The following is a 17,081-nucleotide window of genomic DNA, read 5'->3' on the forward strand; positions in this document are numbered from 1 at the left end:
TAAAGTTATGTGTTGTCAACTCATACATGTCTAATTTATTTTTATTATTATTGTATTACACTAACACAAAAAGGTCTTCTACGTCCGACGTAGTAACAGTAGTCGTAAATGTAAGTTCGACTAAAAATCGGACGTGAATTTACGTCTGACCCAAGAGAACAAACGTAAAGTTATGTGCGGTGGACTCTAACCAGACGTCAAATTTGTCCAAAAATCATGCGTCAAAATTTATGTTTGACACTTGTAAATTTATGTTTGTTAGTGCACAATCAGACGTAAATTTACGTATGTTAATGCATAGTTAGACGTAAATTTGTGGTTTTTTTTAATATTCATTTTGTTTTAGCATGAAATCAACACCTGAAATCCAAAAAAGGTCTAAAACAAGTTTTATCTTTTAACTTACGAAATTAATAGTAAAATTACTAAAGTCAAAGTACATACAACTAATTATTAAAAACACATATAAAGTGAAGGGGAAAAACTCTTAAAAGCCTAAACTTCTTACAATTGTTTGAGCAAATAAGATGAACACTTTTTCCTTATCTCCAACATGTCATCCTTTGTCAATGGTGAGACATCATTGAAGGCTAAACCAATAATTCAATGTTAGTATATGTGAAGTTCTACAAAGCATACAATTGATAAGTTATAAGTGTTTACAAATATACCTTTATCCAATCATCAACAATTCATGTCCTAATTATAGTTTTAATCCAATGCATCACATAATATCCTAATCAACAACAATTTACTGATTTAGTTTTGGTGCAGCCGTCCGATCGGAGGGTCGTGCATTTTGTCAGAGGCCCCCATAATTATGTTGTGACGAATAAATTTCACTAGAATGAACGACGATAGCAGTTCAGGTCGTGAGCTCCCATAAATTACTCTAAAAAAATTATCACATCAGTAACCGGTTTAAGATAGGTGTTAGGTCCTTACACCCGAAACAAACTCTATTAAAATAAAGTTTGTCCACCGACTCTTATTTTATATCTCATTCTCTGATATATACTAAAATGAGTAACAAAAGTTTAAATGGTCACAATTTTAATATTTATTTGTTTCTCTTTGGCTATGATTACATTTTCTTCAAGGAATAGTGTGATGCAAACTGAGATCTCTTCTTTCATGTAAAGTTTTTCTCCTGAGTTTTCTACTCTCTAAACTAACCGCAACAATATAAAATTAATTAATATATATTTAAACTTACACAATTCGTACTTACCAAAGTTTCACTAATGTAAGGAAATATTTTGACCACAATTATTTTGATCATTCAACTTCAATTTAAGACTCAACATATTCAATCGAGCCGAGATAAAAAGTGTGACTTTTATGTCTCGGTTATCAACCGAGACATATTTAACACTTACTCTTTCAATTTTAGTGACAATCAAGACTTACATGCATTAAAAATTAAAAAAAAAATAAAATCAGAATGGTATTTCTGTCTCAAATTTTAAGGTTATCTCTTGTCTTAGCAATAAACTATTGTTGTAGTATAGTTTATGAAGGCACATCAATTATTTTTGTGTTGAACTTTACGAATTGTACCTATCATCACAGCAATTTTTGTTTTAAAAAGTTAAAAGTCTGAAAGATGGATCCACACCATGTTTGGTAAGAAGTGTTGTATCACTACTGCTATACTGTTGTTCTAATGCATTTAAAACGATAGCACAATCACATCAAAATAGATATCAATGGCATCACTCGAATGTAATGGTATCAAATGCAGTGGAATTTTCAGTCACATTATTTTCTCAATTATTGATGTTGCATGCTTCAACCAACACGCGATAAGATCGAATCTGCTATTCCTAAACCAGTACTCCATTCAACAACATTACTATGTTTATTAAACATCTAATTCTCCAAATTCAATATTTTATTGAGTTGCTTTATAAGACCCAGCAGAAACATATGCATGTGTCAGCATTTGATTACACTGTTGTATTTTTAGTGCATTAAAATAAAAGTAATATAAAACTTATTTTATTGTTTAGAAAGGAAGACAAGTTAAAAGATAGAGAATAGAAAATGCTTTCTTTAAAGTTTATGATTGTTAGTAGTTTTTATAAGAATATGTACATTACTGAAGAAAACACACATGCCAATTTTTTTTTTAAATTATTTATAAATTTTGTTATCAATATTTTATGAAAAAAATTTGTAAAAAATAATTATCCACGAAAGAATTATAAATTTTATAACACATTTGTAAAAAAAAAATCATGAAATATAACAAATTATAAAAGTGGTAATATTATGAGAGTAATTTTGGAAAACAAGCAAAAATTGAGATATCTCCTCTGTTATTGTCACGGGTGTGTATAACCATCATTGGAGGGGCAAGTAGGTGCAAAAGTAATGAAAAATTCAGAGACAAGTGCCACATACTATCAAATATATATTGAAATGTTTTTCCATAGAATATCATATTTTTAAATAATATATTTGACTAAGTTATATTTTAATTATATTGTAAATATATTTAAGGTATACTTTGTTAAAAGTTATTTTATAAAATAAGTGAGTTATATGTTAGTAAATTTATGTGTATAAACATATGGAAAAGATTGTACACTATCAATGTAAAATATTTTGTCATTGTAGTCACAAATTGTTGTGTTTGATAAATTTATTGAATTGTATCATAATTATTTTTAAACATTATAACAACATTGCTAGTGTAAGATTATTTTGTTTTACAAAAAAAAAAATTCTTGTTGATAGTGAAAAGAAATGGTTTCAAGAGTGAAATGGATAGAAAGATCAAGAGAGATAAAAGAGATGTGAGACACTTGTATGAAAATTTTGATAAGATCCCAAAAAGCTTACTGGGATAATGGAGGTTGTAGGTTGAAACTCTCTACAACAAATTTGGAGAGTTTTACTCTGGAGAAATTAGTAAGAATCTCAGAAGTTTACTAGATAGAACTTCAACAAGTTCAACAGAAGAAAGGAAAGCCTCTCGCCTTGAAATGCTCAACAACATGTGAAACAAACATCAAGTTAAAACATATTCAACATAGAAGATTTATCCAACACTTTGTTAGAAGTCACGAGCTAGACAAAGATGACAAATACTATTCATCACGAGAAAATTTCAAAAGATCTGGAAAATAAGAGGATTCAAAGGATGATATAGCAAAATAAAAATCTAAAGGATAAAAAGCACGCAAGGCAGATCAGTTGCTGTGAGTTAAGAAACTTGGACATTTTAAGTCATGTTCAAAGTAGGAAAAGTCAAAGGAAAGAAGTTTGTCAAAAATGATATCAAGAAAAATCTAATTTCAAAATGAGAAAATTTGACTTAATTGACTTTGAAGATGAAGACATATAGAAGAAGAATCACAACTTTGTTTTATGGTAGACATGGAGTTTAAACTACCTTTTAATGAGTCACATGAATAGGTAGACTTTATTAACATTCATTTTATCATACAAGCATGTAATGAGCTTCTATATAAGACTTTTCTACTTTTGGAACCTTTTTTAACTGCTAAAAGGGATTTAAGAGTTGTGACTAAATAGCTCAGCATTTGAAAATCAAGTTCAATTCTACAAATGATCTAATCACTCAAAATTTGGAGCACAGAAAATACAATCAGAAACTGTTCAAAGTAAACGAAAATGTCAAATAAAGTCCTAAAAGTCTAAGTAAAATTTTTGAAATAATAAAAACAAAATAATTCATTGATTTTGAAAAACAGAGGTATAGAAAAAAGTTCAATTGGCCATCCTCAACAAGTAGACAATCTACTGAGACAGAACAGGTTTTTGAAAAAATTCGCATTCTTGAAAAGATAGGAGAAAAAATAATCTCATGAAAATTCCTTTTCGTTTAATTTCGTTGGGTTATTGATAGTTTTAGTTCAATTTAGTTTCTTTCTCACTCATAATTAAGGTTAGTTTTTGCAAAACATGATTTATTTGTGTGGCATGCAGTACTGCAAAAGCTGTGGAATAGGATGCACCATGATAAAAAAATCTTAACCCTTTCAGAATGTAGATCATACCAAAATTGACGAGCCCAAAAATGGATCCCTTTAAAAGACCCATAATGGATTGTCCAGAAAAAGAACTGTACGAAAAATCCAAGACATTATGTAAAAATTTGCTCCACCTTATATTCCGAACAAAATTGGTATAAACTTTTCTTTTACGAGTAGGGACTCCATATATACAGGCTTGGTAATATTTAGATATACTTTAGTTGCTTAGTTAGAAGATATTTGTATGCATAAAGTGTCTCCATACCGTGATGAAATGCCAAGTGCACCATTTGATTCAATATGTACCATCGGCAGATCCCAGGTGTTTCTGTTCTGCTCATTGCAAGCACTTCCTCACATTTTGAAATATATACAAATCCAACTGCATGAATGACACAGACCAATTAACTTGCTTATATATAGACGAAAGAAAACTTAGATAAAAGTACTGTTTCTTCTGTTAACCAATTAGAATTTAAGTTTTACCTTGATAATCTTTAAAGTCTTCTAATGCAAGTTACCAAAACACAACTTCAATTCTGATAAGAGAACAATACAAAACAGTACTGTATCCAAATTTGTCCCTATAAGTGTTTAACAAGTAGCTAGCATAAAACAAAGGTTGTCGGCTGGGGTGAGGACAATGAGAGGGAGGAGGAGAAACTGCGTTTCCTTCATTTCAAATTTTGAGAATTTGAAAGGCAAGGATTCCCTTAAGTTTCTGAGACAGAGCTTGAACCATGCAATCTTCTAGTAGGAAGGTTTAAAAAACAGAAACAAAAACAACTCGGGTGATGATATTAAATGAAAGCAGGCTAGCACACATGCAGAGATCGCATGTTGGACTATAAGCAGAGGATGATTGAGGGTGCTGTGGAAGATGTGGAAGGATCAGAAGAGTTGGGATCAAGCCCAATTATAATAATCGAGGCCCAACAAAAATAAAAATATTGCAGAAACCAGTTAAAAAATTCTTTGTAGGAGGAAGGAGACTTTCGCAACCATGAATAGCTCATCCTTTTAATTTCATCGTTCCCTTATGTACACTGCTGAGGTAAGTAAACTTTGTTTCTGAACAGCATGCCAAGGCAAGGAATCTGACAGAAAATTAAAACTACTTTCATCAGCTTCAGTCTATGAATCAGAAGATGGAGAGGGAATCCACACAATCTTATAACTCTTCCTCAGCCTCTCATCCAGAGGATGATCACATTCATATGTTTGCTGGCCAGTAAGAATATATCCACTGATTAAGCAGTTACAGTTCTGTGATCAACATAAGAATGAGAACTATCTAAGTTTTCAGCTCAGACACAACTAACTGTAGATAACAGAGGATTAATATTAGAAGATTGCTTAGGCTAGAAAGAATATATTCACAAGTTGCATGCTTAGAAATATTTTAACAGAGCTAAAACTATAGCTATATATATAGTTGTATAATCTAAATTTAAAATTCTTATGTTAATAAAATGAGAATTGTTGCCATTGCGTATATACCAATATGTACAGGGAGTTACCTAGGTAAGAAATACTTTAATATTGTTCGAAATGAGAATAATGAGTATAGACTATTAGGTTTTGCATAAGCAAGCAGAAGAAATTGAATGTAACATAAACCAAGACCTGTCTCTGCAAACATGAGTCAGATCAAACACGTATTATGCAACAAGAAGATTCATGAAGACCAACAAAAAAAATAATTGAACAGAATAACTCTACTAACCAACAAAGAGCAATCGGGTTTCGGCGCCAGTTCAGGCCAGCTAAAACATTTACCACTTTACATAAGCAACAACTTTATCAACATTACATTTGTAGAGAGAAAACAGTTTTATATATCTACCTGTAAAAATGATAAAGTAAAGCATGGAAAACTTACTGGATCAAAGTTTGTCCTCAATATACCCCTACTTGTTATTGGTTCTTCACTTCAGCAATCAACATCGCGGTCGTTCCTTCAATGACCTCAGCGCACCAATAAAATGCATTTTCGAGAGCTTTCTTCAGCAAAATCAGCAAGTACTAGAACGCCTTTTGCATCCCAGTTATACTTCTCTATCAAATCAAACAATTTATGACCCTTAAGTTAATATCACCTTTACCAGAGCATTTACAGAGTATCTGCCAAATAAAATAGATGTCAATTATACGAGTAAGCGTAAATGCATACACTAACAAAGCCAAAACAAGGAACATGAAGAAGGACCTTGCATAGTTTTATGATGATGTATCCCACTGATTCGCCACAACCAATAGTATTAATTCCAGTTATATCATTCTTCTGAAACGAAGCCGAATATCAATTAGAAGTCACCTGAAACGGGCCAGTAGGATTCATAACCGAAAACTTCAATGCATGTGATGTGCCAACTGTGCCAAACATAGTTAATTTAGTAACATTCGTTTCATCTGGTTGGTTACCTTGATTTTACGAGTTTACTCCGGTTGATTTACAGTTTTTAACAACTAAATCTAGTTTACTCCATTTTTAATTACTTTATGAAACTTTTGACAAATAGCACAGATATGGAGTGATCTTGGAAGGATAGAGAAAAGGGTATTACGCAACTCATTTAACGATGAAAAGAATCCTATTTGCCAAAGGTTTATACCAAGAACCCGTGTTCTGAAGCTACACATGGAACATGCCATATGTATTTAACATGTATTTTGGCGTGGATTTTGAACTCTGGACAAACATTAAAAAATGTTGATAACACAATTCAAATCTGTCCAGCTTTCAATCAATCAGCCTTCAGAGATAACAAGATTCCTAAAACAAATAAACTATATCATGAAATCAACTTAATTAAAATCAATGTTCAGTTGACAATGGCGAAAACACAACTGCAAACTAGGAATCAGTAAGAGTTAGAAATCAATAGGCATGGATAAGGCATATTGCACTCACCAAAATTGGGTACAAATGGCTGACACAATGGCAAAGAAATAAGAACATACATGAATGAGAAACATGTGATACTACTTAATCAAAATCAACCGAGTTTAAGTAGAACATTTATTAGCACAATCGCCACTAATGAACAAAACCCATTGAAACCCATCGCACCTTACACCATTTCTGTTACATTTCAACAGACCAAATATGTTAACAGCTACAACCAACACCTAGAAAACAACAACAGCATCAACTATCTCGTAGAACTACTACCAGACCTCATGCTTGACCAGGGGAACTTAGCATGATCGGCACTCTCGCGGCGACCCAAACGCCCATGGTGTTGGGCCCGGAAGGACCGTTGGGCCCCGAAGGTCTGTTGGGCCTCTTTCCTGTCATCGAGCCAGTGACTCCTGTCGTGGGTCTCTTTCTCGACGACGCTGGACTTGGTTTGTTTGTTGATCCTCTTGTTATCCTCCTCGATGATTCGGATCGGGTAGAGATCGGGCGAAATGGAGAGCGGGTTCTTGAGAGTGACATAAGCCTTTTTATAATCGGGTTTGGCGATCAACAACCCGCCCCGTTTCTTCTTCTTACCCTCCATGTTCAACGTCTGAACCTTCTCGACCTCGAACCCGTAGAGGGATTCAAGAACGCGCTTGATTTCGATCTTCGAAGCGGAAGGAATGGTTTTCAGCGCAATTTCTTGGATGTTGGTGAAGGTTTTTGGCATCAAAAGCTTTATGGGTAGGTTTGCGAACTGCACCACCCTTCTTCCGATTCTGCTTCCCATGCTCGCTCACAACGTCTCTCACCACACTACCTTTGCAAAACTTCAAAACTTTCCCCTCTGCTCTTTTGCCCTCAGAATAAATACTGGGCCAAAACCCAATTTTCACACTGGGCCTGATTTCTTTTTTCCTTTCTAGATCCGGAAATAAGAAGCCCCAATCTTGAATGAAAATCATTTGAATAGAAAAAAAAAATAGATAGTGTCTTACATGTTTTTTTTTTCTCGAAATTATGTATAAAAGTTAATGGAAAAATGTTAACAAAAATATTTCCACTATTGTAATACACTATTCCAAAATAAAATAAAAGATATTTTATAATTAAAAAATATATTTTCCGAAACAAACACCTTTAAAATCGTTGAAAACTAGAAGTAAATCATTTTTCAGGGTTTATCATCAGAGAGATCAGAAGCATCCAAATCGCAAAGTCGGTATAACGTTTCAAAATGTACGTGTAGTGTAGTTTATGTCCACTGTTCAAGTTTGATCCATTGTTCGTTCAAAATCCCTATTTTCACGCAAAGACTTTCCACAATGGTTACAACATTGTCCCAGGGATCATGTGTTGCCTCAACAAACATTCATAGTTTTAACCTCTACCTCCATACAGTTTTTGTATTTTTTTTATTACATAATTTAAATATAAATTTATATTTAAAAAATACAATTCAAAATATAACTTTTTATATTCTAAAGTATACAATTTAAAATATAAAAATTTTATTTTAAATTATACAATTCATAATATATATATATATATTATTTTACATTTCAAAATATATAATATATTCCAAATTTTACATTTTAGAATAAAAAATTTATGAGGGTGCAGATTAAAATTATGGGGGTGTAAGAAGAAGATGCAAGACACCCATTTTTCCTTACTAAAAGCAGAAATTTTCAAGGGGCTTCTCCCTGAACCCCCAACCCTTTCTCATGTACCTCCAAAATTTTATATATTTGTAACTTTGCCCATAGTAAAAAGGTAACGAAGAAAGAGAAAACACAGTAAAATCTCCTGCACCCCAATCAAAACTATCCTGACGCTCTGCACCCCCAAAACAAACCCCAATAAAACGGAATACACATTCCGTTTCTTTTTTGTTGAAACGGATTGTGAAATCCGGTGGAGGATGAAATGGAATACACATTTCGTTTCTTTTTATTTTTTTTGATTTTTACAGAAACGGATTATGGAATTCGTGGCTTGAGGGCAGGTCTAGATTTGTTATCCATAACTTCAATTATAATTTCTTAAATTAACCTTATTTATATTATTTTTGTTTCAAAATTTTAATTAAATTTGTTGACATTTATAAAATACTGATAACCTTTAATTTATTTTCATTCTCTCAATGTTTCACTTAATTGTTTTTTCATAGTAATGATTCACTTTAAATATCAATCTGTCATTACTGAATGTTTAAATCAAATTTCAAAAGGTGATGTTTCTTTTTATGTTATTTCAAACTACTAGTGATAGAAACAGCAACTCTTTGTTCCACGTGATCACACTAAAGTTTTTTTTTTGTTTTTTTGTATATATTATATTACTTCTCCCTCAGTTCTGATCACTCCTTTCTTCTGCACTCACACTTTATAAAAACATTTTTTAAATATAATAAAAATTCTTTTGGGATGAGCAATATCTCAGAAATTACAATAACAGGTAAATTATCTGTGAAAAGTATATTTTTTTATTTTGTGAAACATGCTACAAATATAATCAACTTCTTTGTTTAACAGAAACGGATTATGGAATCTGTGGAGGGCGCATGAAACGGAATATACATTCCGTTTCATTTTTTTTTTTCAGAAACGAATTATGAAATCCGTGTGGGAGGATGCTGAAACGGATTTTAGAATCCGTTTTGGCTATTTTTTGTTGGTTTTTCGTGAAATCGGTTTTCATGAAATCCGTTTTAGTCCCATTTATCTAAAATCTTTTTGTTGCATGTGTGTCTATATATGATTAACTTTAAAGTGGTCCGTCACCAATTTTAAGGAGTAAATCCAACAAACATTTCTTCCGAGTCTGAGTCTAGCAATGCAAATTTAGAAACCAGCATTAGGCTTATGCCTTCATTGAATTAAAACACCAAAAACAAATGTCATTGTAAGAAACTATATTATTAAATTAAGAAAGGTGACTTACAGCATCCCCACAACCAGCTACGAACATGAGTCATATATATATATATTTACCACAGAGTAAGTTTTAAAAGTAATGGGGTGGGGTGTAATTTTGTTATGAATGGGGAAAAGCAAAGTTTATGGGAAACGGAATACAGATTTCGTTTCATAACATTGTGAAACGTGTTCTGTAATCCGTTTCACAATGTTATGAAACGGAATTTATATTTCGTTTCAAAAAAAATTGCAATTTTTTTTATGAAACGGATTACAGAATCCGTTTCACAATGTTATGAAACGGAATTTGTATTCCGTTTCCCATACATTTTGACTTTTTTCGTGGCACAACTTTTGTAATCCGTTTGGTAAAAGTTTGAAACGCATGCCACAATCCGTTTCATAAAAGATTTCGTGATATAGTTTATGAAACGGAAAACAAATTCCGTTTCAAATCACAAACAGAAAAAAAAATATTAAAGTTGTCAGGGACCACGGACCACAGAAAATGAAACTGAGCAAATTTTAAATGAAAGCAGAATAGGATGGAGAAGAAACAGGAGAAGAAGAAATAGTAATAGTAACGTTTTGGGGGTGCAGGGACGTTGGCGATGCAGTATACCCACTTTCACCCACTCTCACTCGTATGTTAAAAAAGGATATAACGGTCAATTTTGGAGGTACAGGAGAACTGTTGGAGGTGCAGGGAGAATACCCCAATTTTCAAACTAAATCTTTCTTTTGTTAGCCCAAATTCTCTCAAAGAAATATCCAAACCAGATTCGAACTTAAAGTGATTATTTTCGAATATTCATATTTTTAAAATTTAAGTATGTGTTTCAACCAACCTATATAAAATAATTCACTTTTTGAAAATATTTTATCTAAAATATTTAGAACGTTTTACTAGTGATTATTTTAACTAGCAATCTACTTTTTTATTTTTTATTATTATTATTATTATTTTTTATAAACGTTTAAAGGGGAAACAAAATTTAAAGTGAAGCATGAGATGGTATATCAGTTATAAAAGTGAGTGAATTCTTTCTTTTCCTTCTTTATACAAGGCCACCCACTTTTGTATCACTTTCTAGATTTCTGTATTAATTTCTCAGACTTCATCATACTCTTCTGCAAGAAGAATCATGTGAACTCTCCTTCGTCGCCATTAATCCACAACAAGAAAGAAAAACAACCTACTAAATTGGAGTAATATATAGTAATAATACATCTAGAACTAAAATAAATCACAAGAAAATAGCCTAGCCCAGTTAATCTTACACACAAACATTGCATGAAGTTGCTTAATTTTGTTTTTCAAGAGCTCAAAATTTGCTATATACTCGTTCAAAAGTAACCTACTATAGCTATGGATACCACTGCAAAGTTCACTGCACTTATTCTCTGATATGAGAAAAACTATATCTCAGACTAAGTTCTCTGTGTTACAATAACTTTTACCGGTTTAGTTGGCTCTTGACAGAAAACAAGAAAGGTTTTGTGACAGACACACAGTAATCACCTCATCTAGTAGCCAAAGGAAACCAACGTTGGTGGAAGGAAGATTGGTAAGCCATCATGAACAACACAAAGAGAAGCAACAGTGCCACTCCCCATGGAGACCCTCCAGCTCTGTGAAGCGACTCTCTCTCTTCCGGCAACGGTATTGGGAACGATGCTCCACTTGAGAGGCAGTGAACCACCAGCAGCAACAGCAGTGGAACCAGAGCCAGAAAGATCTTCACCTGCACAAGCAAGTCCTCGAACAAGGACTCGTAGTTTATGTACCAGGAGAATGCTAGCACGAAGAAAAGGATGAACACGAAGAACACAAGGTGGAGTGGGAAAGACAAATACTCCCACAAGTAGTAGTAGTACTGATCATGGTACCTTGCCATGTTTGTGAAGAACTAGTGGCTCAGAATTTTAGATGTGTGAGAATGAATGAGATCTTGTTAATGTCTCAGATGTTGTGTGGAGCCTTCTCTGGGTTTCATTTGAAGAGAAAGTTAGGTCAAAAAGGTTTATATATAATGAGGAAATCACTTACCACATTCATTATTCATTCTTTCACGCCCAAATTAACTAAAAGTCTTTGAATTTATGTCATAGTTAACTTTTGATTTTGTCTGCGTTTAAGAAAGTGAAATACGAATTAAAGAGAAAGTAGAGATTCCACTTTTTTGATTTCATTGTGGTGAGGAGTGAGAAGCATCGAGATTATCCGAGTGAATATAGAAAGAGAATAATAATTGGTGGTTTAGATTGAAAATGGTGTGATCCAATGGGGAAGTGGCAGATACTATGAACAAGGAACAAGAAAACGTGTGAAGATGAGAAAATCAAGGAATTAAAATTAGAAATTTAGAGGCAGTGAACACTGTAGTTTGTGATAAAGAGGAGGCAAATGGGGTCATTCCATTGGGAAATCTGCGTCTTGCTTATTGCCATGTGTGGCCCATGTTTCCATTTCCAAGCTTTATTACCACATTCTTCACAGTATCTGATTCTTATCAGATAAATTTGTGTCCATCTGTATATTCCAATACGCGAATAATAAAAATACAGAGAAAAAATGAAGACATCTTAAGCAAAATGTATAATTACTAGTTTAAGTTTGTGCAGAATTTTCTCTTATATATATAGTTAGTTATTATTATCTCTATCAGAAAAAAGATACACACATGGCAATATTCTAGTACTCTGTCATCCATGATCATCATGCATAGTTTCTCATCCCTTCGTTTGTCTTTTTCTCTTTTTGATAATGTTCCCCCCTCCTTCAATGGTTGCTTTCTATTGTTTTTGAAGTATTCTCTTACCAGTAATAATGCACTATATAGAATCAACTCTTTTGGTTAGGTTGGACCACTGCAGCTTAATCCAAACATGTAAACATGTTCACTGTTTTCACAATGGAAAATTATATTTTTTCTTTCATTTTTTTATTTATATATTTTACTTTCTAATATAATTCAGTGTAAATTATTAATTTTTTAAAAAAAAGTATCCACATTAAACTACGTCAGAAAATAAAAAATGTAAGTCAAAAAAAAAAAAATCATAATAATATTATCCTTTCTTCGTATCATATGTAAGTAAAATAAATCAAACTTACCTTCATAAAGTCCATGGTACATAGGTCTTAACATTTTGAGTCTATTTAGAGTTTTTCTCAGATTCATTTAACTCACCGAATACTAAAATCTTATATTTGAATTTAGTTAGAGATTGTGAGTTGATAAATAATTTTGAAGAGTTAAAAATAATATTTTTAATATACAATTTTCATGTAAAACTATTGGAGTCTATTTTTTACGTGTCAGTAAGGTAGTGCAGATACATTTTCTTAACTCTCCATAAACGTACTACATTATCTTCTTGATCACCAAGAACACTTACTTTATTTTCTACTCTTGGAGAAAAAAATTAAAAACTGTAAATTTGTCAACATGATTAGAGGTTGAGGTTACCCATAATATAATATAGAATGTTAATAAATAAGATGTATGATATATGAAAAGACAATTTTTATAATATATGATTTAAGTACTTTGTGATTCAGTTGTTGAATAGTAATAAATACTTTATTTAAAATAAACTTATAGATTAACTAAAAATAAGGTAGAAAATATTTTTCAGACGAAGTTAATATACAAATTATGTCACCAGTCTGGAAATTTTCTTTATTTAACAAATCATAATTATATTTTTAAATATAGGTGAAAAATTGCATTTTAAATCATATTTTTTAGTTTATTTATTTTATTTTTTGTGACCAATTAATCCACCAAACTCACACACGCCATGTGTGGGTGAGATTGGGCTTTCTAAAAATGAATCCGTTTAGAATATGGACTCTGCAAAGCGCAAGTTTCACATGTTTTGGGTTGCGGCAGAGAAGTCCATATATCCATCTTTGCGTTAATAAATTTATTAAGAAAAATTACAGAAAAATCAACAAAAACGAATAATGGTTTCTTAAAAAACAAATTAAAATCAGAAGTCATTTAAGGGTAGAAAACTTATTAGTACCAGTGAAGATTATTATTATTTTTATTGAATGTGTATGATTGATGAAACTTTCAAAAAGTAGTTATTTTACTCCTTAAAAAAATAATATAAAAATAAAATTGATGAAAATATTTATTTATGTATGGTAATATATTAAATTTGATCTCATGTATTTTTTAATGTTTAAAAATAAGTTTTAATTATTTAAAATTCTTTTTTATAATTAAACACTAAACATAAAGTGATTGAATTTGATATTACTGTTATAGACCAATTTTTAATTTTATTAACTTCAATAAATTCTTAGATTTTTTTTTTTAAATTGGTGCTATAATCTTATTTGTTAAGATACGAACTTTTAACAAACATTTTTTTATAATTTTATAGATTTATATATTTATTTATAATAAATTACTTTATTAAATATATATTTTAAATTTATATTTATATGAATTTGTAAATAGTTATAAAGAATTCGTTACATAATTTCAGTTGTAAATAATTTACAAAAGTAAAAAAAGCATAATAGAAATTACTTTTTTAATAAACAAAATTGTACTTAATAAATAAAAAGTTTAGTTAAAAAAATAAAATTAGATGGTCTAGTAATATTAAGTCTGAATTTGATCATATATCTTACATATACGGATATAAAACAATTCATATGGTATATGCAGATAAAATTTGCAACAGTAAAAAAATAAATATTGTAAATGGATATTTGCGAACAATGGATATGAGTCTTTTTTATATCCGCATATTAACGAGGTGAGTATAAATATCATGGTATCAGTGAATATTTGTACTCGCTATATTCTAATGATTAAACCATTAACATATTGAAAATTAAATGAGTTATTTTTTATCAATTAATTTTTTAAAAAAATTCATTTTTTTTTTGTAAATTGTTATTCAATATTATTTAAATGAGTTATTTATATTTTATTTAAAATTTATAAATGTTTGAATTTATGGTTAAAATATATTATTAAATGTTACACCATTTTTTTATAAATATCCACAGATATTTGTAAATACACATAAATATTACAAAAATATGTGGACATTCATATAATAAATACCCGTATGAATGTTGAAACAAATACAAGATGAATAAAAATATACAAGAGCTATTATCCCTATCTTATTCACCTAGTTCATATTCATATCTACTTAATCTTATATGGATGCTATTTTTATATTAAAACGTTTGATTAATTATTTGTAAAAGTTATTATCATATATAAAGAAAAAGGTATTATATACGGTTGATACAAGTGGACATACATATTCATTTAATCTCATACATTATTAAATATCTGTCTTAGATTTTAAGACATTTATTTATTATTTTTTTATGCAAGCCATTTTTATGGTAATTATATATATACCAACAAATAACTAATTTATTTCATTTTATTAAATTTTAATATAATATTGGCAATGTATTACATATTTTATTATTAATAATTTTAAACAGTATAAAAATAAAATTTATAAACTTCCATGAAAAAAATTAATATTTCATAAAAAATATAAATAGAATAAGTTATAAAAGCAAGAATTTATTTTAAGTTATGCCTTAGGTGGAGGGTTAAGAAGAGGAGAGAGTAATATTGAGTTGTAAGAACTTAAACTTGGTACAAGCTACTCCTCCCTTTTTCCTTTTTTTTTTTTAATTTTATTATTATTTTAAGTGGTGGTAATATTGAAAATATGTGCTTCTAGTATATGCATGATTGAGGGACAACTCTAACACAGATAGATTCCATGTTTTTATTTCTTATTTCTTATTTCACATATAGTCATCACATGGATTTCACACGTAAACCGTAGCATCCGCAACCTCCACCGTGTCTCTAATCTCCTCCGGGTCTTCCACCAGGTCCTCCGGGTCCTCTTCCGGGTCTTCCTCCAGGTCCTCCACCAGGTCCTCCTCTGGGTCCTCCTCCAGGTCCTCCTCCGGGTCCTCCACCAGGTCCTCCTCTGGGTCCTCCTCCAGGTCCTCCACCGGGTCCTCCTCTGGGTCCTCCACCCGGTCCTCCACCCGGTCCTCCACCGGGTCCTCCTCTAGGTCCTCCACCCGGTCCTCCTCCGGGTCCTCCTCTGGGTCCTCCACCGGGTCCTCCACCGGGTCCTCCTCTGGGTCCTCCTCCGGGTCCTCCACCGGGTCCTCCACCGGGTCCTCCTCTAGGTCCTCCACCCGGTCCTCCTCCGGGTCCTCCTCTGGGTCCTCCTCCGGGTCCTCCACCGGGTCCTCCACCGGGTCCTCCCCTGGGTCCTCCTCCAGGTCCTCCACCGGGGCCTCCACCATCTCTTCCCCAGTCATCTAATCCTGCTCGTGTCTCTGATTCTTCTGCTGCACACGCATATACAAACATTTTTAAATATATAATATTGATTTTTTCATTTTTTTTTTCTTTTTCCGTAAGTTCGGTACTTACGAGTATAGTAACTAAGCATAAAATTGACTTACGGTAACACGATTAATAATTAATATTCATGATAAGAGACTACATTGTGGTTTGCTTTACATATACATGTTGGAGAATAAAGAAAGTTCCAATAAATAATAAATACCTGCCAAACGCTACGTTACATAGTGCAGCATAGCATGTAGAATACAGTATATATTATTGACTATTAAATTTTCACAATTTTTTCAATTTTTTCTTAGAATCTTATATTATAATAATATTTTTAAAATTTCTCACAATTTTCTCTTAATTGTATTTTTTATTTCATTTTCATTATTTTAAAATTTTTTAAAACCATTGAGAAAATACTATCTCATATGGTATATTATATCGTAACATAAAGTTGTTAAATTTAATAGTCAAAATATTAATAGAAATGAACAGGCTAAGGTGATGCTGACGGCTGAAAGTAAACCGAATAGCCTAATTTCTTACTTCAGGTGAAATAAACAACATAATTGCATGCAATGACTATGTTTAGAAATTATGAGATGTAAGACGAAAATTATATTTTGATCTTACTTTAATATGAATTTTTATTTTTGAATTACATATTTTTTTAATTAAACTTATCTTTATCGAAAATAATATTTATTTGTAGTTCCTTATTATCCTTTCACTTAAATGTGTAAGTTTTTGCTAATATTTTCATTAAAGTATCCTTATTTAATCATTAATTCACACTAATTTATACATTGTTTCAGGGAGAAGATAGATAAAGTCCAAATAAATGCAAGACGATTTCTTTACCTTTTTTAAA

At 31.3% G+C, this 17,081-nt stretch overlaps 3 protein-coding genes across 3 annotated transcripts; all 3 read right to left on the reverse strand.

Annotated features, from left to right (window-relative positions):
• Positions 1 to 6,993: 6,993 nt before the first annotated feature.
• On the reverse strand, positions 6,994 to 7,767 carry LOC114193007 (uncharacterized). Its single transcript, XM_028082690.2, has one exon. The coding sequence runs from the start codon at positions 7,697 to 7,699 to the stop codon at positions 7,160 to 7,162; it is 540 nt and encodes a 179-aa protein (XP_027938491.2). The 5' UTR covers positions 7,700 to 7,767; the 3' UTR covers positions 6,994 to 7,159.
• Positions 7,768 to 11,012: 3,245 nt separating this feature from the next.
• Positions 11,013 to 11,911, reverse strand: LOC114193817 (uncharacterized). Its single transcript, XM_028083761.2, has one exon. It carries the CDS (start codon positions 11,726 to 11,728, stop codon positions 11,354 to 11,356), a length of 375 nt encoding a protein of 124 aa, XP_027939562.1. The 5' UTR covers positions 11,729 to 11,911; the 3' UTR covers positions 11,013 to 11,353.
• A 3,686-nt stretch (positions 11,912 to 15,597) lies between these two features.
• On the reverse strand, positions 15,598 to 16,173 carry LOC114195462 (uncharacterized). The gene is made up of 2 exons (XM_085665292.1): positions 15,799 to 16,173; positions 15,598 to 15,762 (listed from the first exon to the last, which is right to left on the reverse strand). Exons 1-2 carry the CDS (start codon positions 16,171 to 16,173, stop codon positions 15,664 to 15,666), a joined length of 474 nt encoding a protein of 157 aa, XP_085521418.1. The 3' UTR covers positions 15,598 to 15,663.
• Positions 16,174 to 17,081: the final 908 nt, after the last annotated feature.

Source organism: Vigna unguiculata, chromosome 8 (assembly GCF_037176805.1).
Source record: "Vigna unguiculata cultivar grain cowpea cultivar isolate G323 ecotype 2 chromosome 8, ASM3717680v1, whole genome shotgun sequence".
Lineage (NCBI taxonomy): Eukaryota > Viridiplantae > Streptophyta > Magnoliopsida > Fabales > Fabaceae > Vigna > Vigna unguiculata.

Excerpts from the sequence above, each read along its gene's own strand:
- LOC114193007 (XM_028082690.2), bottom strand. The coding sequence starts at position 7,699 with ATGGGAAGCAGAATCGGAAGAAGGGTGGTGCAGTTCGCAAACCTACCC.
- LOC114193817 (XM_028083761.2), bottom strand. The coding sequence starts at position 11,728 with ATGGCAAGGTACCATGATCAGTACTACTACTACTTGTGGGAGTATTTG.
- LOC114195462 (XM_085665292.1), bottom strand. The coding sequence starts at position 16,173 with ATGACTGGGGAAGAGATGGTGGAGGCCCCGGTGGAGGACCTGGAGGAG. Across the intron at positions 15,763-15,798 it reads TGGAGGACCCGGAGGAGGAC|CTGGAGGAAGACCCGGAAGA; the intron begins CTGGAGGAGGAC and ends CTGGTGGAGGAC.